Source organism: Poromitra crassiceps (genome assembly GCF_964638095.1).
Source record: "Poromitra crassiceps genome assembly, chromosome: 12".
Taxonomy (NCBI): Eukaryota; Metazoa; Chordata; class Actinopteri; order Beryciformes; family Melamphaidae; genus Poromitra; species Poromitra crassiceps.
Window position 1 is genome coordinate 38,101,374 of NC_139632.1, and position 21,225 is coordinate 38,122,598.

A 21,225-nucleotide genomic window follows, 5' to 3' on the forward strand; every position below is an offset into this window, starting at 1 on the left:
TCAAGGGCCCCTAGAATCGTCCTAGGTTTCCCCCCCTATACGGCGCCCCTGATTTTGGGTGACTGAACGGGAGTAGGCAAAACTACCATAGACTGCCATTGTAGTGCAAAGCAAAGTAGCCGTGAGGGCTGTACCACTGTTTGTAGGGCACGCACAGTGACGATAACGGCAAATCTCCCAAAATGTTAGCGTATTCCTTTAAGTAAAAGTACTGATTTTTTTTTATTACTCAAAAAAGTACAAAAGTACACAAAAAGCTACTCAATTACAGTAATCTGAGTAAGTGTAATTAGTTACTTTCCACCTCTGGGCGCTTTCTGTCTCCAGTCCACTGTGCTTCTGTAGAGGTGAGGGGGAGGGGCCTAGGCTAAATCTTGTGCTCATGGATGTTCACACTGGCCCGGATTAACACCAAGTGGTGCCCTAGGCCCTAGGGTGACGGCACTTGAAATGCCCCCCTCTGTCCACTTGACGACCATACTGGTGTTTAATATATAGATCTGTTTTACTTAAATTATCATGATACACTACCATGAATGAAATTAAATGTATATAAAAATAAATCTATCAAATATTTCCCTTCTCTTCTTCACTTCTCTCCGCAATGGTTATAGCAGGCAAATTCAAATGAAAGCAACACCCACTGCAAGAACATGGCTTATTTCTGGTCACTTAGTGCAAGGAAGGTGGATGGAGCATGAGGCTCTACTCTGTGGAAGGTTTATTGGACACTCAACAACACGCATTCTCAAGGACCTGAGGCTAAGGGGAGCCAGACTGCACAAGGCAACGAGGGGAGGGAGAGGAGGCGGAGGGGGAGAAGGCAAGCTTTTGGTTCTGGCTGAGAAGACGAGACAAGGCGCGGGGAGCAAGCAACTCCTGAAGAAGGTTAGCTGCAGGGAGTGTCAGGGAGACGTCCCTGTTCACTGCCCCACCACCAGGAGATATTCTGGGCTAAGCCCTGTTCACTGCCCCACCACCAGGAGATGTTCTGGGGGAAGGGGTGAAACATCTAAGAGCAGTCCCCAGCTGATGACCCTGCAGCTAACAAAGTGGGCAGGTGCGGCCGGCCTAGAGCCTAGCAGAAAGAACACCTACCTGTACAGATTAGAGTATTGCAGCCTGTTTGTTCTGTCTTTGTGAAAATGTACATCCTAAAACTACCTACCTGAGGATTATCGTTATAGAGCCCTCATGCACCGAAACAACTGTAAATGTGTTGGGAGGTGATGTGAAACTGTCAATGGCCTATTTTTAAAAAACACATATGAGCGGTAATTTTGATTTAAAAAAAAAAGGGTATATGTCAACAAAATGAGACAAGAATTTTGAACCTGGTTTTATCTAATGTACAGATTTCTGCTCTGGAAATGTACACAATTTAGCACATATTTAAGTAGATAATGCATTATTTGCATATTTAAACAAAACATTTCAGAAAACTTGTAATGCAAAATAATCTTGTCATATAGATGTAAGTAATCAACTGGGGAGGTTTCATGGTGATATCTATTTGTTAAAACGTTTACCCTATTCATAGTGTCTCACCTGAGAAAACCTTTCCACAAGCATCAACTCAACCAGTTCCTTCTTCACTCTTGAAAAGATCTCTCACCCTTCGTTAATAACAGGGTTAAGAAAAGCCTGACTGTGGTGAACACACTGTATGTTAGTAACAGGGTGAGAGATAAGTTGTGTTCAAAGATCTCTCAACAGGCAAGTTAAGAAAAGCCTGCCTGCGGCAAACACATTTGGGGAAGTAGTTTGCATCCTACCAGCTCCTCCGGTGAACGGGTTTTCTCTCATTTTTATGCGGACGATTCCCATATTTATTTCTCATTTGACTCAAGAACACAACACAACTAGTCAATGTACAGGCCTGTCTTACAGATGTTAAAAGCTTTCTCAAAACTGTCTTCAGCTTAATTCAGATAAATCAGAAGCTATTATCATTGGTCCAGACTCATATAGAAACCAAATTCCTTAAATTATCATCCCACATTCTCATGTATCCTCTTTGTGATCTTTTCAATATGTCTCTATCTACGTGCGAAATACCTGCTATATTTAAATGTTCACGTGTCACTCCTTTGCACAAAGCGGGTGATGCTCTAGACCCAAATAATTATAGACCAATTTCAATCATCTGTTCTATTGCAAAAGTACTTGAAAAATTGATTTATGATCAATTGTCACGCTATCTAGATAAGCATAATATTCTGTCACCTTTCCAATCTGGTTTTCGATCAAATCATTCCACTACCACTGCACTTCTAAAACTCACAAATGACATTTTCTCTGCATCTAACACATCTCAAACTAGTTTAAGACAAATTGAATCAGCTCTGCAATCTGACTTTAATACTCTTCAACACTGGCTTGCAGCTAATAAATTACTTCTTAATAAAACTAAATCACATACTATGATTTTTGGTACCCGTCAAAGCATTAACTCTAAATCAAAAAATTGCTCATTTATTGTTTCCTGTCTTGACAGTATGCCACTGCAAAAAGTTGAACACATCAAATATCTTGGCCTATGGTTAGACTCTGAACTTTCATTTAATTAAATGTCACATTGATAATATTGTAAAAAAATTGAACTTTAGTCTTGGCATTCTCTACCGCTCCAAAAACTGCTTTTCTCTCTCTGTTAGAAAGAAACTTGCTTTACAACTTATTTTACCGATATTGGATTATGCTGATGTTGTATATCAGGCTGCATCCAAAACAAATCTTGTTTCCTTTAGTGTAATCTATAATAGAATATGCAGATTTATTCTTGGCTGTCCTTTCACAACACATCACTGCATAATGTATGAAACTCTTAACTTTCCTTCTCCCATGATGAGAAGACAGCACCATTGGTTACAGTTTATTTTTAAATGTATACATTTTAATTATCCATACTATCTTAAACAGTTTCTGGTCCCTTTTTCATCTAACTATCAATTGAGACACTCCACACAGCTCTTTTTTTTCTGTTCCTGCAGTTTCTAAGACAATAGCTAAGAAATCCGTTATGTTTAAAGCTCCTTCTGATTGGAATAATTTACCTGCAAATATTCGTGTCATATTATCTACGGTGTACGGTGTACGGGGGTACGGTGGTGCAGTGGTAAGCGCTGTCGCCTCACAGCTCGAAGGTCATGGGTTCGATTCTCACCTGGGAGGACGCTGTGGGCGCTGGAGTTGTGACCCCCCCATATCTTCAGTGCCCACTGCCCATGTGGGCTATCTCGTCGAAAGGGCCTTTCTGTGTGGAGTTTGCATGTTCTCCCCGTACCCCCCAGGGGGTTCCTCCGTACATAACCCCCCACTAAAAACATGCAGAAGATCGTCATCCGACCAGTGACGACAACATCTGAAGTTGGTCCAATGATGGTCCAATGAAGGTCCCCGGGCGCTGGAAAGAAATAGCGACCACTGCTCCTGGCCTGCCCACTGGAGGAAAGGACAAGCGTGGATGGGTCAAATGCAGAGGACATATTTCACCGGCCACCGTCAGCATGAGTGTGTGTAGTGGCCGCATGCATGTGTTGTATAGTGTGTTTGTGTGACAATAAAGACGGGCTGCCATCTGAAATCGTGTTTTTTTAATCGTGTTTTTATCTTTCCACATGTTCAAAAATGCCCTGTCTTCTTATTATGGGACTAGCTGTACTTGTCCTTGATATCATCTGTATATATGGCTTCTGTATATATGTGTATGTATATGTGTTTATGTATATTATAATTATATCCTATCAATTAATTAATCTAATATTATGATTGTCACTATCACTATCATGAATGTTAATACTTGACACCTAATGCATAGATCTATTATACTATCTGTTGTATTATATAATATATCATTAGCAATATATATAGATCCATTTTAATACTCTGCCTTAAGTATGATCTCCTATTTTGCATAATCTTATTACCTGATACCTATATATTAAAAATATTTAATGTTATTGTTTTGTTTTGTCACACTTGGTCTATTGTTTTGTTAAATGTCTTGTCTAATCGTGTTTATTGTATTGTATTGTAAGGGGGTCCCTGTATAGGGACCCCCTTGAAAACGAGATGGTTCATCTCAAGGGGTTATTTCCTAATAATTTCCTAATAATTTCAATCAATCATCCAACATCCATCTCTCATCTCATTTAGGTTAATTCTCTGGTTGCGTCAAATCCCGTTGTAGAAATGTAGGCATTATTTTTGACAACCAGCTTAACTTTGACAACGAGGTCAGTCTGTTGTGAAAAAATGTGTTTTGTGCATCTTTGCAATACCAGTGAGATTAGATCTTTTTGATGTAAAAAACCTTGAAACTGTCATGATCCATGCCTTCATTTCATCCCGCACCCGTTTTAGCTTCTCTGGCTACCGGTACATTTTAGAATTGATTTACATTTTTTATTGATCACCTTTAAAGCACGCCTGGGGATGGCCCCAGAGTATATCTCCAATCTATTAATCCCTTACACACCTAATTGCAGTCTGAGATCCTCCGGCAGAGGTCTGCTCATAGTTCCTAGTTCTAAACCAGACGTGACCGAGCCTTTAGCATCACAGCCCCACAACTCTGGAACGACTTGCCAGAGGAGATCAGACAGGCTAGCTCTGTTTCTTCCTTTACAACTCTCTTAAAAACACACCTTTTTAAAATTGCATTCGCTTGATTATGTATTTATTTGTTGTATTGTGATTGTGATTATTACTGTATCATTTCTGAATTGTTTTAATTCCTCTTGTTTTATCTCTTTGTAAAGCACTTTGTAATTTGTTTTGAAAAGTGCGATATAAATAAAGCTTTACTTAGCTACTTACACTGTACACACAGTAAATCACACAGTAATTCAATAATGAGAGACTAGTAGAAAGTTTAACAAGCTTTAATGATACAACAAATACATTTTTGCGTATGACTCCATGATATGATGACGCTCTCCTGAGATAATGAGAGGGCGTCGTCAGTGAAGAATAGGATAGGAAATCCCCCATAGGGAATTCTTGAGGAGTTATGACGACGGTGGTGGTCAGGGGAGGAGGTGGGGTGAAAACAACTGCTTCAGCGATGATGATCAGCAACTGAGAATAGGCTAATTTGAGTTGACTGCCGACTTGCCTGGAAACCAGATGAGTGCAGTCAGGTGAGGCGTCAACAAGTCAAACACCCCAGACTGTACACTCACTGCTGCTTTTCTTCTTCTACACTCTACAGTTTTGTTTAACAGCGGTTTGTAAACAAGTTAAAATATGCATTAGCGCCACTGCTCAAATGACCCAGCCCTTCAGATTACTTATTTTTTATTTCAATGTAGGCATTACAGGTGGTATTTATGTAAAATATGGAGTGACAGCTTGGAATAGATATAAAATTTTAGTTTCTACACTTCACTGGGGGTTTGTGATGCACCTGTGTTGAACCAATGATGCGTTTCTCGTCATCCTCTGTCATCCGCAGTTGGTGGGGAGCAACTGCGGCACCTCGCTCCAAATCTGCGCCCGCCTCGCTGTCACGGGAGTCCCGTAGCTCACGCAGTCGGGCAGGCGGAGCAAGTCGGACAACTTTTCTAACCATCATGCAACGGGGCAATCAAGGCGCTGGTCGAATCTGCGCAGAACTTGCTCATCTCAAACGAGCCTAATGACACATGGCACATACGCAGCACATAGCAAACAGAGTAAAACATGGACCCTGATATGCTACGCTGATTAGGTGATTGGGATCAGCTGGAAAGGAATAGCTTGGGCTGATTGGTTATTGCCACATGCAGCGTGGTAAACTGAATGAATGAGGAGACAGCATCAGTGAAAGGGGGCGAGCCTAACAATGAATGGGTTATATAACCTCAAAGAAAGGGGGCGTGCACTGTGATATGACCTGAACTGGGCGTTAGCTGCTAAATAGTCTTCATTATTGAAAATCCAAGACATTATTACACACAGGTTTGATGGATGCCCCGTTTAATAGCTTCATAAGTCTATGCTGCTCAGCCACGTGCCATTGTCTTCTTGATCCAGTAGATGTAATTGCACACTTTTGTGAACACCCCGGGCTTGCCTTTGTCAGCACATCGACGACTCCCAAAAGACACCACACCCTGGAGCTCCCCATAACATATCATGGGACCTCCAGAGTCACCCTGAGGAAGGAGAGAGAGAGAGAGAGAGAGAGAGAGCAAGCACAAACAGATATTTTTAAAGTGGGTCATTCACCAAATCTGAGAATAAAGAAGCTGTGTGTGTGTGTGTGTGTGTGTGTGTGTGTGTGTGTGTGTGTGTGTGTGTGTGTGTGTGTGTGTGTGTTGTGGCTGTGAGCTTGAACTTACCTGACAAGTCCCTTTGCCTCCCTCCATGAACCCAGCACAGATCATGTTGTTAGTGATGCCATTATAGGCCTCACGGCAGTTGCGGTCACTCACGATGGGGGCATCCAGGCACTGCAACTTGTCAGGCGACGCTGCTGGATTAGAGTAAATGAGCAGAGATAAAGGAGTTGTTTTTATTAATTTATTCATTAATTTTGTTAAATGCCATTAAGTAGAGCATGGCAAATACTCCACAGTTCATACTGTGAAGGTCAGATCCGTCTGCAGCTTAAATGTCAGTTTATGAGCATTTATTGGGTTAGTTTAGTAGTTGTCAATCGGCCCGGTATTTGAATATTATGTGATGGACTGGTTGACCGGCTAGGTGGGCGGGCCTCATGTCTAATTTAGGGAAGAGGCTTCACCTGTGCAGGTGAGATCTTTGCGACAGAGAGACAGCGTGGGTGCCATTAAGCCAAGATGACATGTTTTTGGGAGAAGTTTAGATACTAATCTCAGAAGGAAAGACATTTGGTAAAAGCAGGAAGCTATCTGTGGCTAGGCTTTCTGTGTCAAGAGATGGACTTCAATATCTAAACCCAGGAGAGAGACTGTTTGACTGGTGTTCTGGAATAATACCTGTCTGATTTGTCTCATGAGTCCTGTTTAAGGAACCGTGTCACGCAAAACAGTCCCGTTTTGAACTGACGGTGTTTGTTGTTGAAAACAGGAAGAAAGTACAGGAGGTGTTGTAACAGTCACAAATGCCTAGATCCTCTGTTTTGAGAACATTATTTGGTTGCAGTGACATATTGGTCCACTGCGGGGAGCTCCTTGTTTTGTATTGGCTTTACGGGCAACAACTTGCTTTACGTTACTCTTCTTCTCAAGTCTGCCTCCATGCAAGACGCAAGAACAGTCTTCTCTTCAGTAACAACTTGGTGTGTGTAAAACTATAGCCTACAGGGACAGAGAAGACAGACAGAGCCCCAGCTCCCATTCACTGATGTGTGTGAGTAATTCACTGATGATGTCATTCGTGACATCACTGAGTAATTCACTGATGAAGTCATTTATGACATTACTGTGGGACAGGGACAGAGAAACAGTGAGACAGACAGAGCCCCAGCTCCCATTCACTGATGTGTGTGAGTAATTCACTGATGATGTAATTCGTGACATCACTGAGTAATTCACTGATGAAGTCATTTATGACATTACTGTGGGACAGGGACAGAGAAACAGTGAGACAGACAGAGCCCCAGCTCCCATTTATATACTGATGAATGATGATGATGATGATGATGATCATGATGATATTGGCTCTCCTGATTCTAAATATAGCTGAATCCCTTGGTTTGACCAAGTATTTTATACTCATTTTACGAAATGTCTATTGAAAAAAGAATGGTGGATGAAATCCCTTTGTACGTATGCCTAACCCGGAAGGGGGCATGAGTTTGGCTCTCTATACCTTGTAAGATAAGTACAACTATTGGCTTTTTGAAAGAACACAAAACTATTTTACTGTGAAACTCACAGCCGTATTTCCTGGGAGAAAGCCTCCCCCATCCAGAGATACCGCACATCGTCCCTGCACCAGCGCCGCTGCAGTGTGTGGGGAGTGCAGCCGGCCACACATAGGGGTTCAGAAAGGCCGGCTTGCTCAGCTTGATCAGCATGATGTCATTGTCCTTAGAGATGTTGTCGTAGGCAGGGTGAAGGATAACCTTGGTGGCGTCGAACAGCTGTTGGGTCCGCTCAGAATGCTTGATGCTGTGCAGCCCCAGCTTCACCTGTATAGCATTATATCGCCTGGAAGAGTTAAATCCATTATAGAGAGAAGTGAGAGAAGCTTCCTTAGCATTCCCTCTAGGGATGGCTAAAAAAAAAAAAAATCCCCTGACTGACAACAGACACTCATTAACGGAAATAAATAACTGTCAAGATTAAAATGTAGTTACTATTTATAGCCTAATGCATTCCTCTGGCTGGGGAAGTTGGCGCAACACTTGAAGAAACTAGAGAAAGTGAAGTCACTAGGCGACAGTGTATGTAGTCTTTCTGATTTATAACTTATAGTGCAACAGTATGGTGACAAACTGCGACTTTCTTGACATGCAAAGTTACGTTTTAAATTGACAAAATTAACGTTGGCACCCCGTGGCACAATTCAAAAGGGGATCAAAAAAGTAACGTTATTCTCCATTCACCGCCATTCATATTTTTTCAGTGCTTGGTACAGGGAGAAAAGCAGGAAGTGACGTTTACTTTGCCTCTCTATTGTCAATTAACATTACTCAATGCTGAAAATGTGGTGCGGTTAAGACTTAATTTAAGAGGATGACAATTAGATGTGAAGATAGCCTATACACACAATACACAGCACGTCGCGTGCATGAGTTATTTAAGAAGTAGATTGTATAGCTTATTTTTATTTTACCATGCATAATTACTTGGGGTAAAATAAACTTTTTTTTTTTACTGATTAAGTAAGGGTTAATGCACGACGAGGTGTCCATTATCAGAAATTAATGGACGACGCGGAGGCGTGAACCGTCCAAGGCGAAAGCTGAGGACGGTTGCTTCCGCAAAGTCCATTAATTTCTGATAATGGACACCTCGAAGTGCATTAACCCGCTTATACCATGGTCACTTGCCAAAGAAACAAAATAAGACCATTCATTTATATTTTCATGCATTTTGCCATCAAAATCTAGTTTTCATAACCTTGAATATGAGTTGAGAACCGGCGAGACAAAATAGTCCCCTCAGCTGCTCAAGATTAGGCTATCATTGAATAAAATGGCCGCTTAGTGCCTGCTGCACCTGGCACAAATCTAGAGTCAAGCTAACTAATAATTTGGCCAATTGTATGTAACTTACATATAGACTACATACAAAATAAAACGGCAATGTCTAAGAATGCAACGCCATGTAAGACTCGTTTAAACTCGCATTCCAGGGAATTGCGTTAACGTCTGCGGGTCTTATAGACGTAAAAGGCGTGTGCCACGCTCGGAGTAGATTGAAAACCATCTGAAGCTTTCAGTATGTTGGAGTCCAGGTATGTTTTGTACAAGGACATATCTCAGTGTGTTGCTGTTAACTGCCCATTTCGTTGTTTTCTTTTTGTTGATACCCAGCGAGCATTTTTCGGTTGAAAAGACGTTTAAAAAAACGTTTAGGGTCAACGTTGAAAAAACGTTTAGGGTCAACGTTGAAAAAACGTGCAAGGAAGGTTTGAAAGTGAAAGTTTTTTCACCCACTATTTGCAGACGTTTATTGAACGTTCAGATTTAGACCATATTTCACCAGGATCTTAAATTAAAAATTCAGCAGCGCACACAGGCTCTACGGCCTGAGCTATAGATTTTCTTATACTATACAGAGAGCCGGGCACATATATACTCTATCTCGCACACAACGTAGACTACACAATTGTCAACGATCGGGAGGACAAGTTATTTTATGTGATGTGTACGAGACTATTATGTAACAGACTAAAATTATGTTGTGTGTGTGTGTGCATCTATAGTCTGTAGGCTGTACGGCTTCAGATTTAACACCAGAGACTCAGGGGGTACACAGAGCCTCGTATACAGTCTGTTACAATAACATAGCGTGCCCAGAGCACCTCGTTCCGCACTTGGGGCAGACCAGTGCAGATTTGCTTTGGTCTAGTCAGTCACAGCTAGTATAGCTAGCGACTAAGTACTTGCGCATGCGCGTTGCTGCAGGAACTGAATTCATTATTTTATAGTATTGCGCTAAACTATTAACCATAGTTGTGTCCTGGAAGCTTTTTGCTGGCACCACATAGCCTATATAGTCCCATATTTATGATATTTCATGTGACATAAAATGCGTTGAAATGTAGTTTTCGTGTAGACCAGATTTCAACTCTCAGTTACACAATAAAATGGACAAATGCCAATTCACACACTATCAATATTGTCTCTATTCCAAACTACAACAAATGTTTTAACAATATGATGAACCAAATTGTGTTTTTTTACACGTTGACGTTGTAACCGCATTTTAGCCGGTTGAAAAGAGGGTGAAATTAGGTCTTAGACGTTCAAACCTAATATCACCCAGATTTAAACTAAAAATCAACGTTGAAAAAACGTTTTGTGCTCGCTGGGATCTCGTCTTTTTCCTCTTCGACTTGATTTGTATCAGTGATAGAGGCAGCGCGCACTCTCCCAGAGCGCCTGGCTGCTGCTTGCTGCAAGTTGTAAACAGAGGGTTTGACAGCTGAGAGCCCGGCTTCTGTCAGCTGACCAGAACGAAAATCAGATTTCTAAATAGCCGTTATTTTAATAAACTGAGCACACAGGGGTAATCTAAATAGTTACTTTGACCGACTCAATTTTTGTATAAACTTATAAAAGTGTCATATTAAGCGTTAATGGTGGTATAGAGCTCAAACGGCTCTGTCGTGATCCTGGCGCATTGATATGAACGGTGAACAAACCATTCAGCTAGGTACATTATCACTGTACATTATCCCAAATTAATGGACACCTTGCAGCCAATCAGAATCGAGTATTCACCCAGACCATGGTATAACTGATAGTATTAATCAGTTAATGTTTAAACAGTCGGTTATTGGTTGACATCCCTACTACCCACCCAAAGTTTCAAGGGACTCAAAACCATTACCTCATGAATTACAGTCGAATATAGGTTTTCAAACGCAGTCAGAGAAAAAAACAACACCACCAGTTTTAAATCCAGCTAAACTGTTACAAACAAGCTGCTAGGAGTGGTTAGTGACAAAGTTTTCTTACCCTCTCCCGCAGTGTGCAGCAGACAGCACCCACTCACTAGACAGAAGAGTCCCTCCACATGTGAAGGTGCCATCTTTTTGGAGATAAGCTTGGTAGGGTACAGGACCCGGGCACTCATACCCTCCAACAATCTTGCTCTCTTCCTCCAGGGCAACTGCATTAGTTTAATGAAGAGTGAAAATATGGAACAGACAAAAAACACAAGATTCCTGTATCATAGACATCCAGTTAGACATAGCTCCATGTGAGTCTGTGACACCATTAGATGTCCTGTTTTAACTCATGCATCATCAGATGTAATTAATGCTCATGTATCAATGCTGTAGCGTACCTGCCCATCCAAAGAGTGCGAGAAGAAGGAGATGCTTCATGCTTTCTGTCTGTCTGGTTGGCAGGACTGGTTGGCTGTGTCCTCAGCCTCTATTTTCAATGTATTTAGTACTCTTATCTGCTCTGTCTCAATGTCTTTTATCTTCCACATCAAACAGTGACACCTTGGACCTGAGAACACTGGCTTTAATACAAAATTGTGGCCCCGCCTTCTCTGCTGGCTGTGTTGTGTTCCCATTGGTCTGTCTCCTTCTGCTGATGGCCAGTGGGCGGAGTCAAATGGGCTGTCTGGTTGAGAGGTTTTAGCCACCCCCAAAGGCCCTAGCCACCAGGGGCGGTGCCAAGCGATAGCTTTCGCCTAAACCCCTAACCAATCCCAAGGCTTTCATTATAAAAATTGGAAACATATATTCAAAGATATAATTTTCAAATTTGTTTCAGTACTTTTAATGATCTTTGATTCTACAGAGAGGAGTGCCGAGTCCATCCTGGCGCCGTACCAGATCATCGAACCGGTCCTGTGGGGGTGATCCAGGGCCTGGGAACGGTGCCGCGTCTATGTGCAGACAGGCCGCAATGCCGATAGCCCACAAGCAGAACCATTTGAGCGAGGCGGCGTGCAGCGTGTCGGTGGACCGGCTGGAGCTAAGCTCTCCCAGCCCCCACGCCTAAACCTAACCTCCCCCAAACCCTAACCCTAAACCTAACCTCTCCCACTCCCCACGCCTAAACCTAAGGTCGGCATTGCGGGTGGTCGGCATAGCGGGTGGACACCCTGAGAACGTCCCTTGAGTCGGGGCCGCTTGTATGTGCGGGGGGCATTGGTCCCGTCTCGTCTGGTGGGCCATCCGGGGAAAAGGCAGAGATTCTTCTGGCCGACCATGTGGCAGCCTGTGGTATCTCCTCGCCAATGCCCTCCCGGCCTGCTCCGCCCACTGCCTGTGCCACGCCCCCACCCTGGTCCCACCTGTGCATGGATTTCACCACAGGCCTTCCGGGGTCTAAAGGGGAAATCAGTCATCCTGGTCATCGTGGATCCATTTTCTAAGGCTCGGACTCATGAGGTGTCGGACTAGTGCCATGGCACCTTAATTGCGAACCCAACCCAACCCGGTGGCCTGCAAACTGCCAATCTAATGTAATGTGTCTCAGAACTCAGGACTGAGTGCTGCACGCTCTCCAGGTGTCCAGTCCATACTCTGTCTCCCCCTCTTTCTCTCTCCCTCACACACACACACACGCGCGCAAACAATGCGTTCTTCACATCTTAATGGCAAACGATAATAGCCTTATGTTTAGGTCTATACGGTCTTTGAATATCAGCGTCTCTCTCTCAAACACACGCGTGCACGCGACAATTTTCCTGCTCTGGATGAGCGCCGGTTCCTGTATATACACACAAACACTAGAACAATACAACAAATAGACCGATATAACATGTTAAAGTATCACAAAATGCTAACTATTCAATGATAAACCTCTAAAAGGATTAGTTTATGTGCCTAGTCACATCTTAGACTATTACTAATTACACCATTATTTGATCCAAGACCATAGTTTATTGCAGGTCAGACACATTCACATAATATAACATTTCCATAATTCTACAATGTGCCATAAAAAAATATAATTTGTATTTTACATTACTAGCTTATTATATTGTGCTTTCATCACAGGACAATAACAACTGTCCCCAAGGTGTATGGTGACATCATGGATGCACTAGATGAAGGTGCTTGGAATGCACACGTGCATTATCGAGACGTATCACAGCCACAGTGATGCCCAATCACAAAAGGAGATCTTAGAGGAGTTTCCCCATACCGACAGCACTATCAGATGTGTAATTGCGACTGTGGCCTTTGGACTTGGTGTTGACTGTTGAGGTACCAGATGTTCACCATGTGGTTCACTGGGGATCATCTGACCACCTCCTGTCATACTGGCAGGAAGTGGGAAGGTGTTCCAGAGACGATGAATGGGGAAATGCTCATCCATATGTTTTCCCACGCTCAATGCAACCACAACCAGATGGACCCAAGCATGTTTGAGCTGGTAGAAACCAAAACGTGCTACCATAAGACCATCCTGGACCTCCTCTTTGTGGATGGAATGAACAGGGAAAGCATACAAACAGCATGCAACCGAAAAGGCTACTGTCTCCTCTGCGATGATATATATGAGTAAGTGTTGTTGTTGTTGTTGTTGTGGTCATACCTTGTCTCCTCTTTCTAATCTTGTCCCATTTCTCTATCGCCAACGCTAATCTTCTCATGTGCTCTGTCCTTCTTATTTTCCTTTCATAGATGAAACTCTAAAAAACTTTGATGGAACCTCCCTGGCTCATACAAGAAGAGCCCGTCAGCTGCCTGTCGCTCTTGCTGGGGGTTATGGGGGCATTTGGATTGGCTAAGTTCAGAGGTGGACATGTCTGTGTACATGCCACCTGACCTTTTCAGCTGAGCATCTCTTTTAGGGAGAGAGATGGAAGAATAATAGTCCGTGGGCCAGAGCTCAAAATGTCACTTGTCAGTACCACTCAAGGTGGCAAAACTTGCTTATGATTTTTGATAAGATACATGTCTGTAGATGATATTTTGGTATGATAGCCATTCCTGAGTGGTAGCTGTGACACAGTTACCAGCTCGTGATGTTAACCACCCCTAAAGTAAATTGCATTTTAGACGCTGGTGCATATCCTGGTTTAGGCTCATGGTCAGGACATTTTTCAATCTTTTGTACTATTGTTTTTGGTCCTATTTTAAAAGTTAAATAACCATTACAATGGAGGGCTCGCCTTGCACATTACTCTAGTTTACTCAGCCATAATCTTTTTCAGGTTTTTAAAACCATTTAGAGAATATGCAGATTTAATTCCGTTAGGGATCTTGTTTCACTCCTCTCCACCGGTATAGAGGAATGTACTTCTCCCAACATCTTGTGCCCAGGTGGATTATGACATGATGACATGGCATGGTCACATAAAGGCCCCACCCCCCGCCCCCCCCCTCACAGCGCACATACCGGTATGCAGTATCCAGGATAACTAAGACACATTCACCTGACTCTCAACAGGATTTACAGCACAGCCACCTGAACACTCAAAAGCCAACAGCACAATAATGAGATATAAATTCACCTGGATCTCAATACAGGGTCAAAAATTTACTTTTTTGTCCACTAGTCAAATGGCCAGTGAATGTTAAAATTTTACCAGCCACTCAATAGATTACCATTGTGGGTTTTTTGGATGGTGAGTGAAGCAAATCTACCAGCCACTTGTATATATTACCAGCATTTGGCTGGTGGCTGGTGCTAATTTTGGACGCTGTCTCAATAACACAGGATTTACAGGACAGGTACTGTACACTCAATTAAAGCAAAAAGCACAATTACCCTCTAATTGCCCATAAACGTATGGAACATTTTGTCAAAATAAGGGATCATTTTGCTTCTGCCCTTCGCTAACGGGATACTGGTGACTCGCCCCGCTGGTTGCTCGTGGACCCCTGGCATGGGATCCTTTGGACACTATCTCTTATTAGCACATAAGCACCTTAAGCGGCTTGTAGCACCACATGGTACTAATATTGAATGTTGATGTTTCTGTTGTTGTTTTTTGTTTTCTCTGTCCGAGCCTGTTCGTGTGTTTTGTTTGTGTACTGTTAAGAAAAAATTTAAATAAAATATTGGGGAAAAAAGAGCAACAGAAATAGCGGATGTGATAGATAAAATTATTACATTCCCTCAAAAAAGAAAATAATTTTTTTTATCATTTTGTCCTGGGCAATTGACGTGGTGGGTTTCATTTCAGAGCTCCGGTTTGTTGGATTTAACATCAAACGTGTCTGTTGTTGACCTAATTCAGGTGTAATTACACGTGCATGCAACATGTGTTTATTGTTTATTATTTATTTCACTCTGATCAAATAGTTGAATTCAACAGCTATTTTACCAATGCTGGCATTGCGTGTGGTTACTATGGCTGAACAAACTAACTGACATTATGCAACTCACACCACGGCACAGCATGGTTGTTGGTGCAACCCTTCTGAAACTGCTGATCTCACAACAGTCTCAAGAATTGACACAGAATGGTGCAAAAACAACAACTTTGGTCAGCAGAAAAGTATCTCAGAATGCAACACGTCTGTCACTTTGGTAGCCGGGTAACACCGAGCTGAAAGCTGATACCTACCCAGTATTAGGTCTGGCACCAACCCTTCTGAAACTGCTGATCTCACAACAAGAATTTACACAGAATGGTGCAAAAACAACAACTTTGGTCAGCAGAAAAGTATCTCAGAATGCAACACGTCTGTCACTTTGGTAGCCGGTTAACACCGAGCTGAAAGCTGATACCTACCCAGTATTAGGTCTGGCACCAACCCTTCTGAAACTGCCGATCTCACAACAAGAATTTACACAGAATGGTGCAAAAACAACAACTTTGGTCAGCAGAAAAGTATCTCAGAATGCAACACGTCAAACCGTAAGGCGGATGTCACTTTGGTAGCCGGATAACACAGAGCTGAAAGCTATACCTACCAGGGGGGGGATTACACGGAGGCCTCCATTGCCCCTCTTTCTGGCCGTGATGCCCTGAGATCCCTAAGGCCACATTGGCAGTGCCCTGCTACCAGCCTGCTACTGTCAGTTGTTTTAAAAACGTCAGTGGTCTCAGTTTAATGTGCAAAGGATGTGTAATTGGCTCATTTAACACACATTTATGAAAAATCGCTCTTCATGATGTCAATAGAGCAATTGCCTTTGTGCCCTGGCATGTGGCCTTGTGCCCTAAAAAAATATGTGACGCCGAAGGCCAGATGGCCACGCCCCTAAAACGACGATATTCCCACCCTGATACCTACCCAGTATTAGTCTGGTGTTCCAGTAAATTGCTCAGTGAGTGTAGCTATAATGCCAGAGCAGCTTCTGCTTTGCCCTTACACATTCATTGCAGTGGATGCCATTCTGTATTTGAGTTGAGGTTTGCCAAAGTGAAAGGAGTTGGATACTTCAAACAGCACATATACAATTTTTCATTTTCTAAAAAATATTTACTACTACTGGACTGGCTATTAGTAGTTTAGCTGCTGGTGGTGGTGGTGGTGGTGGTGGTGGTGGTGGGGTGGTGGGGTGGGGTGGGGGGGGGGGGGGGGGGGGGGGGGCGGATGTGTTCAACCACCTTTCCGAGGCACTTCTAACATTAGAAAATAACATTTGAATCTATAGCCCTAAGTATTTCATGGGAATATTAACACAATTACACTAATCTATTATTGACCTAATATTAATGAGGATATGAATAGATGATTAAAAATTATGTGAAAATGCTTATGTCAGCATGCATTTTCCGTTAACTTATGAGCTGTTCTTGTTCTTGTTGAGTGCAAAGTGGGGGTTTTCTAGGTGTGAAAAGGGCAGAGGTGTTTAGGCCCTTTTGGCAGCAGAGATAGGCAGGTTTCCTCTTGAAGCAAACAGCAGTTGTTGTTAGCAGCAGTTGCCTTAAATGAAAGCTAAGAAGGTCCCCTTTAAAATAGGACCAAAAACAATAGTACAAAATATTGAAAAATGCCCTGACCATGTGCTTAACCCAGGATATGCACCAGTGTCTAAAATGCTATTTACTTTAGGGGTGGTTCACTGGCTACAATTTACTTTAGGGGTAGTTCGCTGGCTATAATGAGTAAAGTACTAACCACAAAATCGTATCACGTTTATGGCTTCCCTTGTCTTGTATTGCATTACTTAAACGACCCTAAACACAAAAAACAGTTTCTTATATTTCCCATAGTTGATGAATGTTTGAGTTTCACTGCAAAGAATAATGCATGTGCAAAGTTCGATACTAGAAGGCATTTTCAGATTTATCCGCTGAAAGTGTAAAGTCAGAGCATGATTTGTGCCGTCACAAATAATGTGTAGCTCGAATATTGGAACAAACCTGGTCCAATATTCTGTTTACGCAAGTGTAATGTGAACTTGAGGCTTCAAGGTTCACATTGTGTAAGTTCAATATTAGGCCAGAATTTGTCCAATTTTAAATGTACATATTATTTGAGATGTCACGAATCATGCTCTGAGGAATCTAGATTTTTTTTTATGAGCAGAGAGAAAATGTATTCTTCCAGCAGACAACTTTGAAAAAGCATACTAGTGTCAAATTCTCTGCCTACATTATTCGGCACAGTGAAGCTCAAACATTCAACTCCAGAAAAAAAACCCAACATTTGACTTAAGGGTGTCTTTTAGCAACTCATGTTGTAATTGAAATGTATTTTGTGTTATCAAAGAACACAGGATACTGATTTGCAGTAATAAATACATTACTTGTCAATATACTTTGTACATTTATGTTCATTGCTGTGAAACCTAAGTTGTTTGTACATTTGTAATCCCCTATATTTCATTTTTTGTAAGTTAATTGGTCCATCTGTGATGGCTGCATAATATATTGTCAGTCCAATTGTAACACCAAATAAATAAATAAAAATGTACCTATACCTACCTTTGAAATATAGGTCCAGACCTATATTTCCCCCTGGCCTTCCCTGGAGATTGGCCACACGGTTTCACACCATGTCCTGACCCAAGTTCTCAGGGAGATGACCTAGGAGTAGGATTCCTTAAAAAGATAGATATCAAACATGGAACTAATGTTCCTAGTTCTATTTCTTCTTTTTTTTAGCTCCTCATACCCTCCTTAAATTCTGACTGACAAATTTGCATTTTTTGGGCTATGGCGAAGTATTTGTTGTGCTTCTTCTGTCGAAATTGGATCATATCCATTTTCCAGCAGTTGACGATGGCTGGTCCATCCCCCTCTCGAACACAGTCCCGGCGGGTGAGGTGGCAGAGGCCCTCCCACATCAGTGCTGTGCTGTCATTTTGCCCGTGGTCTTCTCCCTCGAGCCGAGCCCAGTCTGCATTCATCACAGCAATATCAAATGTCTGCAGGACATAGACACAGAAGTGTAAACAGCACAAGGAGGTTAGCAACAGGCTAACAGTGTATGGTTCTGGAACAATACAAATAATGATGGATATAATGTTAGATTAGGGACCAGGTTTACCTTCACTGGGTTGGCGCTGTGGAGGGGGCAGGCACTCAACCTGGTACCATTCGGAGCAAAGGCAGTTTTCACCTTCGTGGCACTGTACATGTACAGTATCATTTCACCTCCGAGCCTTTCGTGGCAGACTGACTGATTGCTCTCCAACCTAACTGACAATTTAAAATACCTTCCAAACAGCTGCAATACGGGAACGACGACATCTCAATTCCTGCTGTTGCTCCTGCAGCAGCATGTTCAATGTCCTCAGTGTCAGGTGGCATCCAACAGAAGTCCACAACCTGGACTGCCAGCTCAGAGAGCCACATCTTAATACCTCAATCATGTCCCAAGCATGTTGGACATTGTCCTTTGCTTCTTTGTTCAACCCTTTATGACTGAAATCATTCTTTAATTGGGACATTGTGCCCCTGGCTGCCTCACTCTTGGGCAAAGAAGCAGGTTGCGTGTGTCCTACAATAACACATATAGGACAATAGTTAAGATAATTAAAAGAAAAACCATTCAGCTCTGCAGTGTTCATGATCGATCCCATGAAAAGGTTTATTTCAGTAATAACCTGCAGTAGAAAGATGTCTGTCCTGTGGGGACGACCAGCCCCTCCAGTCTGGCTGTAGCTGTCCTTCCACTGACTCTAGTTTGGTCGGTGGCATCCTAGTCTCGACGCCAGACCCATGAGAGTTCTTACGCTGATACACTACGTTACTGCATGCTGCAGAGCTCTCTCATATTTGCAGGGGTCCCCAGCAAAAGGGGGATCGTTTATGTTCACTATATTTCCATCCACAGTAACACAATGACAGAATGTATGGCTATTTTGGTCATGGGTTTCATACACTTTCTGTAATAAAACATCTAAAAGCAAAAACTGTATCAGATGGGGACAAAGTCTTATCAAATGGGGGTCTGTGGTCTAATTTTTGTCAGTTTAGGGGTCCTTGACAGTTTGAGAACCACTGGACTGTTTGACAGGGGGAAAGTAGCCTACTGCAAATCTCCTCTTGCCTCTGCCTAGTTACCAGACTGACTTCCCACAACAATAAACACACTGCCTGCGTCACGTATGCACCGTAAGTGACTGAATTCAGTCTGAGCACAACACAAAAACATACACGGCTCTACGTTGTGCAAGCACTGCCCGCCCACGTTTAGTTAAGTTGTACCCGTGCCCGTACCCGTGGATTTATAAAAGTATATTTTTTACCCGTTACACAACCCGGTGCAAGACTCTGCTCTTCAGTCATTAATGGGACTCATGCTCTGTAGCATGTAAATGGGAATAAACTATGAATGGAATATTCTAAGCAACTCATTTAAACACTTAATCAAATATTGTCTTATTTAGATTTGCGGCAGAAGGAGGAGAGATTTCTCCTCTATATTCTGACGAGTGACCGTTTTGACCATGTGACATTGTTCAGAAAGTGTGGTGCGCTTGGAAATTGCATGTGTGAAAGCAAACCGGACCAAATGAAAAATGAAACAATGTTGCAACTTCACCCCCCCCCCCCCCTTCCTGAATCGCACCGAGTCCACCAGCTTATATGTGAAAGCGACCTTAGTTAACCAGTTGAGGCTAGTCCAGATCATCCTCTGTGTCCATGATATTCAGATCCTCGTCTTCGTGGCCGTCCCCTTCGCCCTCGCTGCTGCTGCTGATGTCGTTGAAGATCTCCCTCAGCTCGTCATGCGGCGCTGAGGATCCATGGCCCATCTTGTGTCCTGAGGTGCCAGGCGAGGAGTCCAGGTTGGCCAGAGAACCATGTTGGTCTGCCTCTTTGGTCTCATCCTCCACTATTATTTCCCACCGGACACTGACAGCCTCGGCATCTGTGCTGATCAATCTCTTCACCTCCTTTTCCACATCAGGAGACTCAATGCACTTCTTTTTAGCAGTCTTCCGAAATCTCCTCTTGCGCGTGTTCTTCAGAGGGCAGGTGATGCCATGGTTCCAGATGAATTTCTTGTCCTTGTCCTTGTCCTTATTTGTGCTCTTGGGGTCGGTACTTCCAATGGGCTCCTCTAAAGGAGGGTAAAGGTCTCCATCTAGTGTACACACCAGCATCTGACAGATATCAGCAGTCTTGTAAAAAGTCTTCTTGTCCACCGTTTTCAGAGACTCCAGGATACAAGGTAGATCCACCAGCTTGCAGGCCAGGGGGACACGGTCTACTCTGACTATGCCATGACGACCATCCGGGTGCAACTCGATGGTGAGTCTGTCTTTCAGGTTCATGCTGCTGGACTGGGCAATGCTTCTTACTGTTGAAGCATATTCTATGGGCAACCTCAGGACAAACTGACTCTCCAACTCATACGGAGTATCCTCTTTATTCTTTGAGCAGACTTTCCCAACTTTCTGTTTGGACGGCATTTTTGTTTTCTTACTTTGCATGGGATAACTGACGATACACAAATATATTGAAATGTTCTACTGACACCCAAGCATTCAGGTACTCCTCAGAACGTCAGTGATGTATGACATACATTGTGACATCATCAATGATGTCATACATCCTTCCCTGCAGAGGCTATAAGTAGGACTGGAAGAGTTTGTGTAACTGCACAGTCAGTAAACGCACACTCCACTAAACGCTAACCCAGAAGACCGCCCGAGACGCTTCTCAAAACTCTGGTCTGTCATCTTCAAACAATCATGGCGGACTATCGAGAGGCGCCCTTGGCCACTCGGCCAAAAACGCTAGATCCAAATGAATC

The 21,225-nt window shown here is 42.9% G+C and overlaps 3 protein-coding genes across 4 annotated transcripts in view; all 3 read right to left on the minus strand.

Annotated features, from left to right (window-relative positions):
• LOC310786214 (meprin A subunit beta-like) overlaps window positions 1-1,806 on the minus strand; it is a gene marked incomplete at both ends in the record, with an annotated part of 58,498 nt that extends 56,692 nt beyond the window's left edge. Inside the window, one exon of the mRNA XM_083647383.1 lies at window positions 1,776-1,806. Within this exon, the coding sequence (XP_083503509.1) occupies window positions 1,776-1,806 (31 nt within the window). The remainder of the gene's footprint in view (window positions 1-1,775) is intronic.
• Window positions 1,807-4,870: 3,064 nt separating this feature from the next.
• On the minus strand, window positions 4,871-11,574 carry LOC310786895 (trypsin-3-like). 2 transcript variants are annotated; one of them, XM_083648224.1, is made up of 5 exons: window positions 11,433-11,574; window positions 11,102-11,255; window positions 7,846-8,120; window positions 6,327-6,457; window positions 4,871-6,140 (listed from the first exon to the last, which is right to left on the minus strand). In XM_083648224.1, exons 1-5 carry the CDS (start codon window positions 11,470-11,472, stop codon window positions 5,988-5,990), a joined length of 753 nt encoding a protein of 250 aa, XP_083504350.1. In that variant the 5' UTR covers window positions 11,473-11,574; the 3' UTR covers window positions 4,871-5,987. The 2 variants fall into 2 exon arrangements, with proteins under 2 accessions (XP_083504350.1, XP_083504349.1); XM_083648223.1 differs by having other exon boundaries at window positions 6,327-6,460.
• Window positions 11,575-20,083: 8,509 nt separating this feature from the next.
• On the minus strand, window positions 20,084-20,902 carry LOC310786215 (transcription initiation factor TFIID subunit 7-like; the record flags this gene model as incomplete). The annotated part of the gene is made up of 1 exon (XM_083647384.1): window positions 20,084-20,902. The coding sequence occupies one exon, from the start codon at window positions 20,900-20,902 to the stop codon at window positions 20,084-20,086; it is 819 nt and encodes a 272-aa protein (XP_083503510.1).
• Window positions 20,903-21,225: the final 323 nt, after the last annotated feature.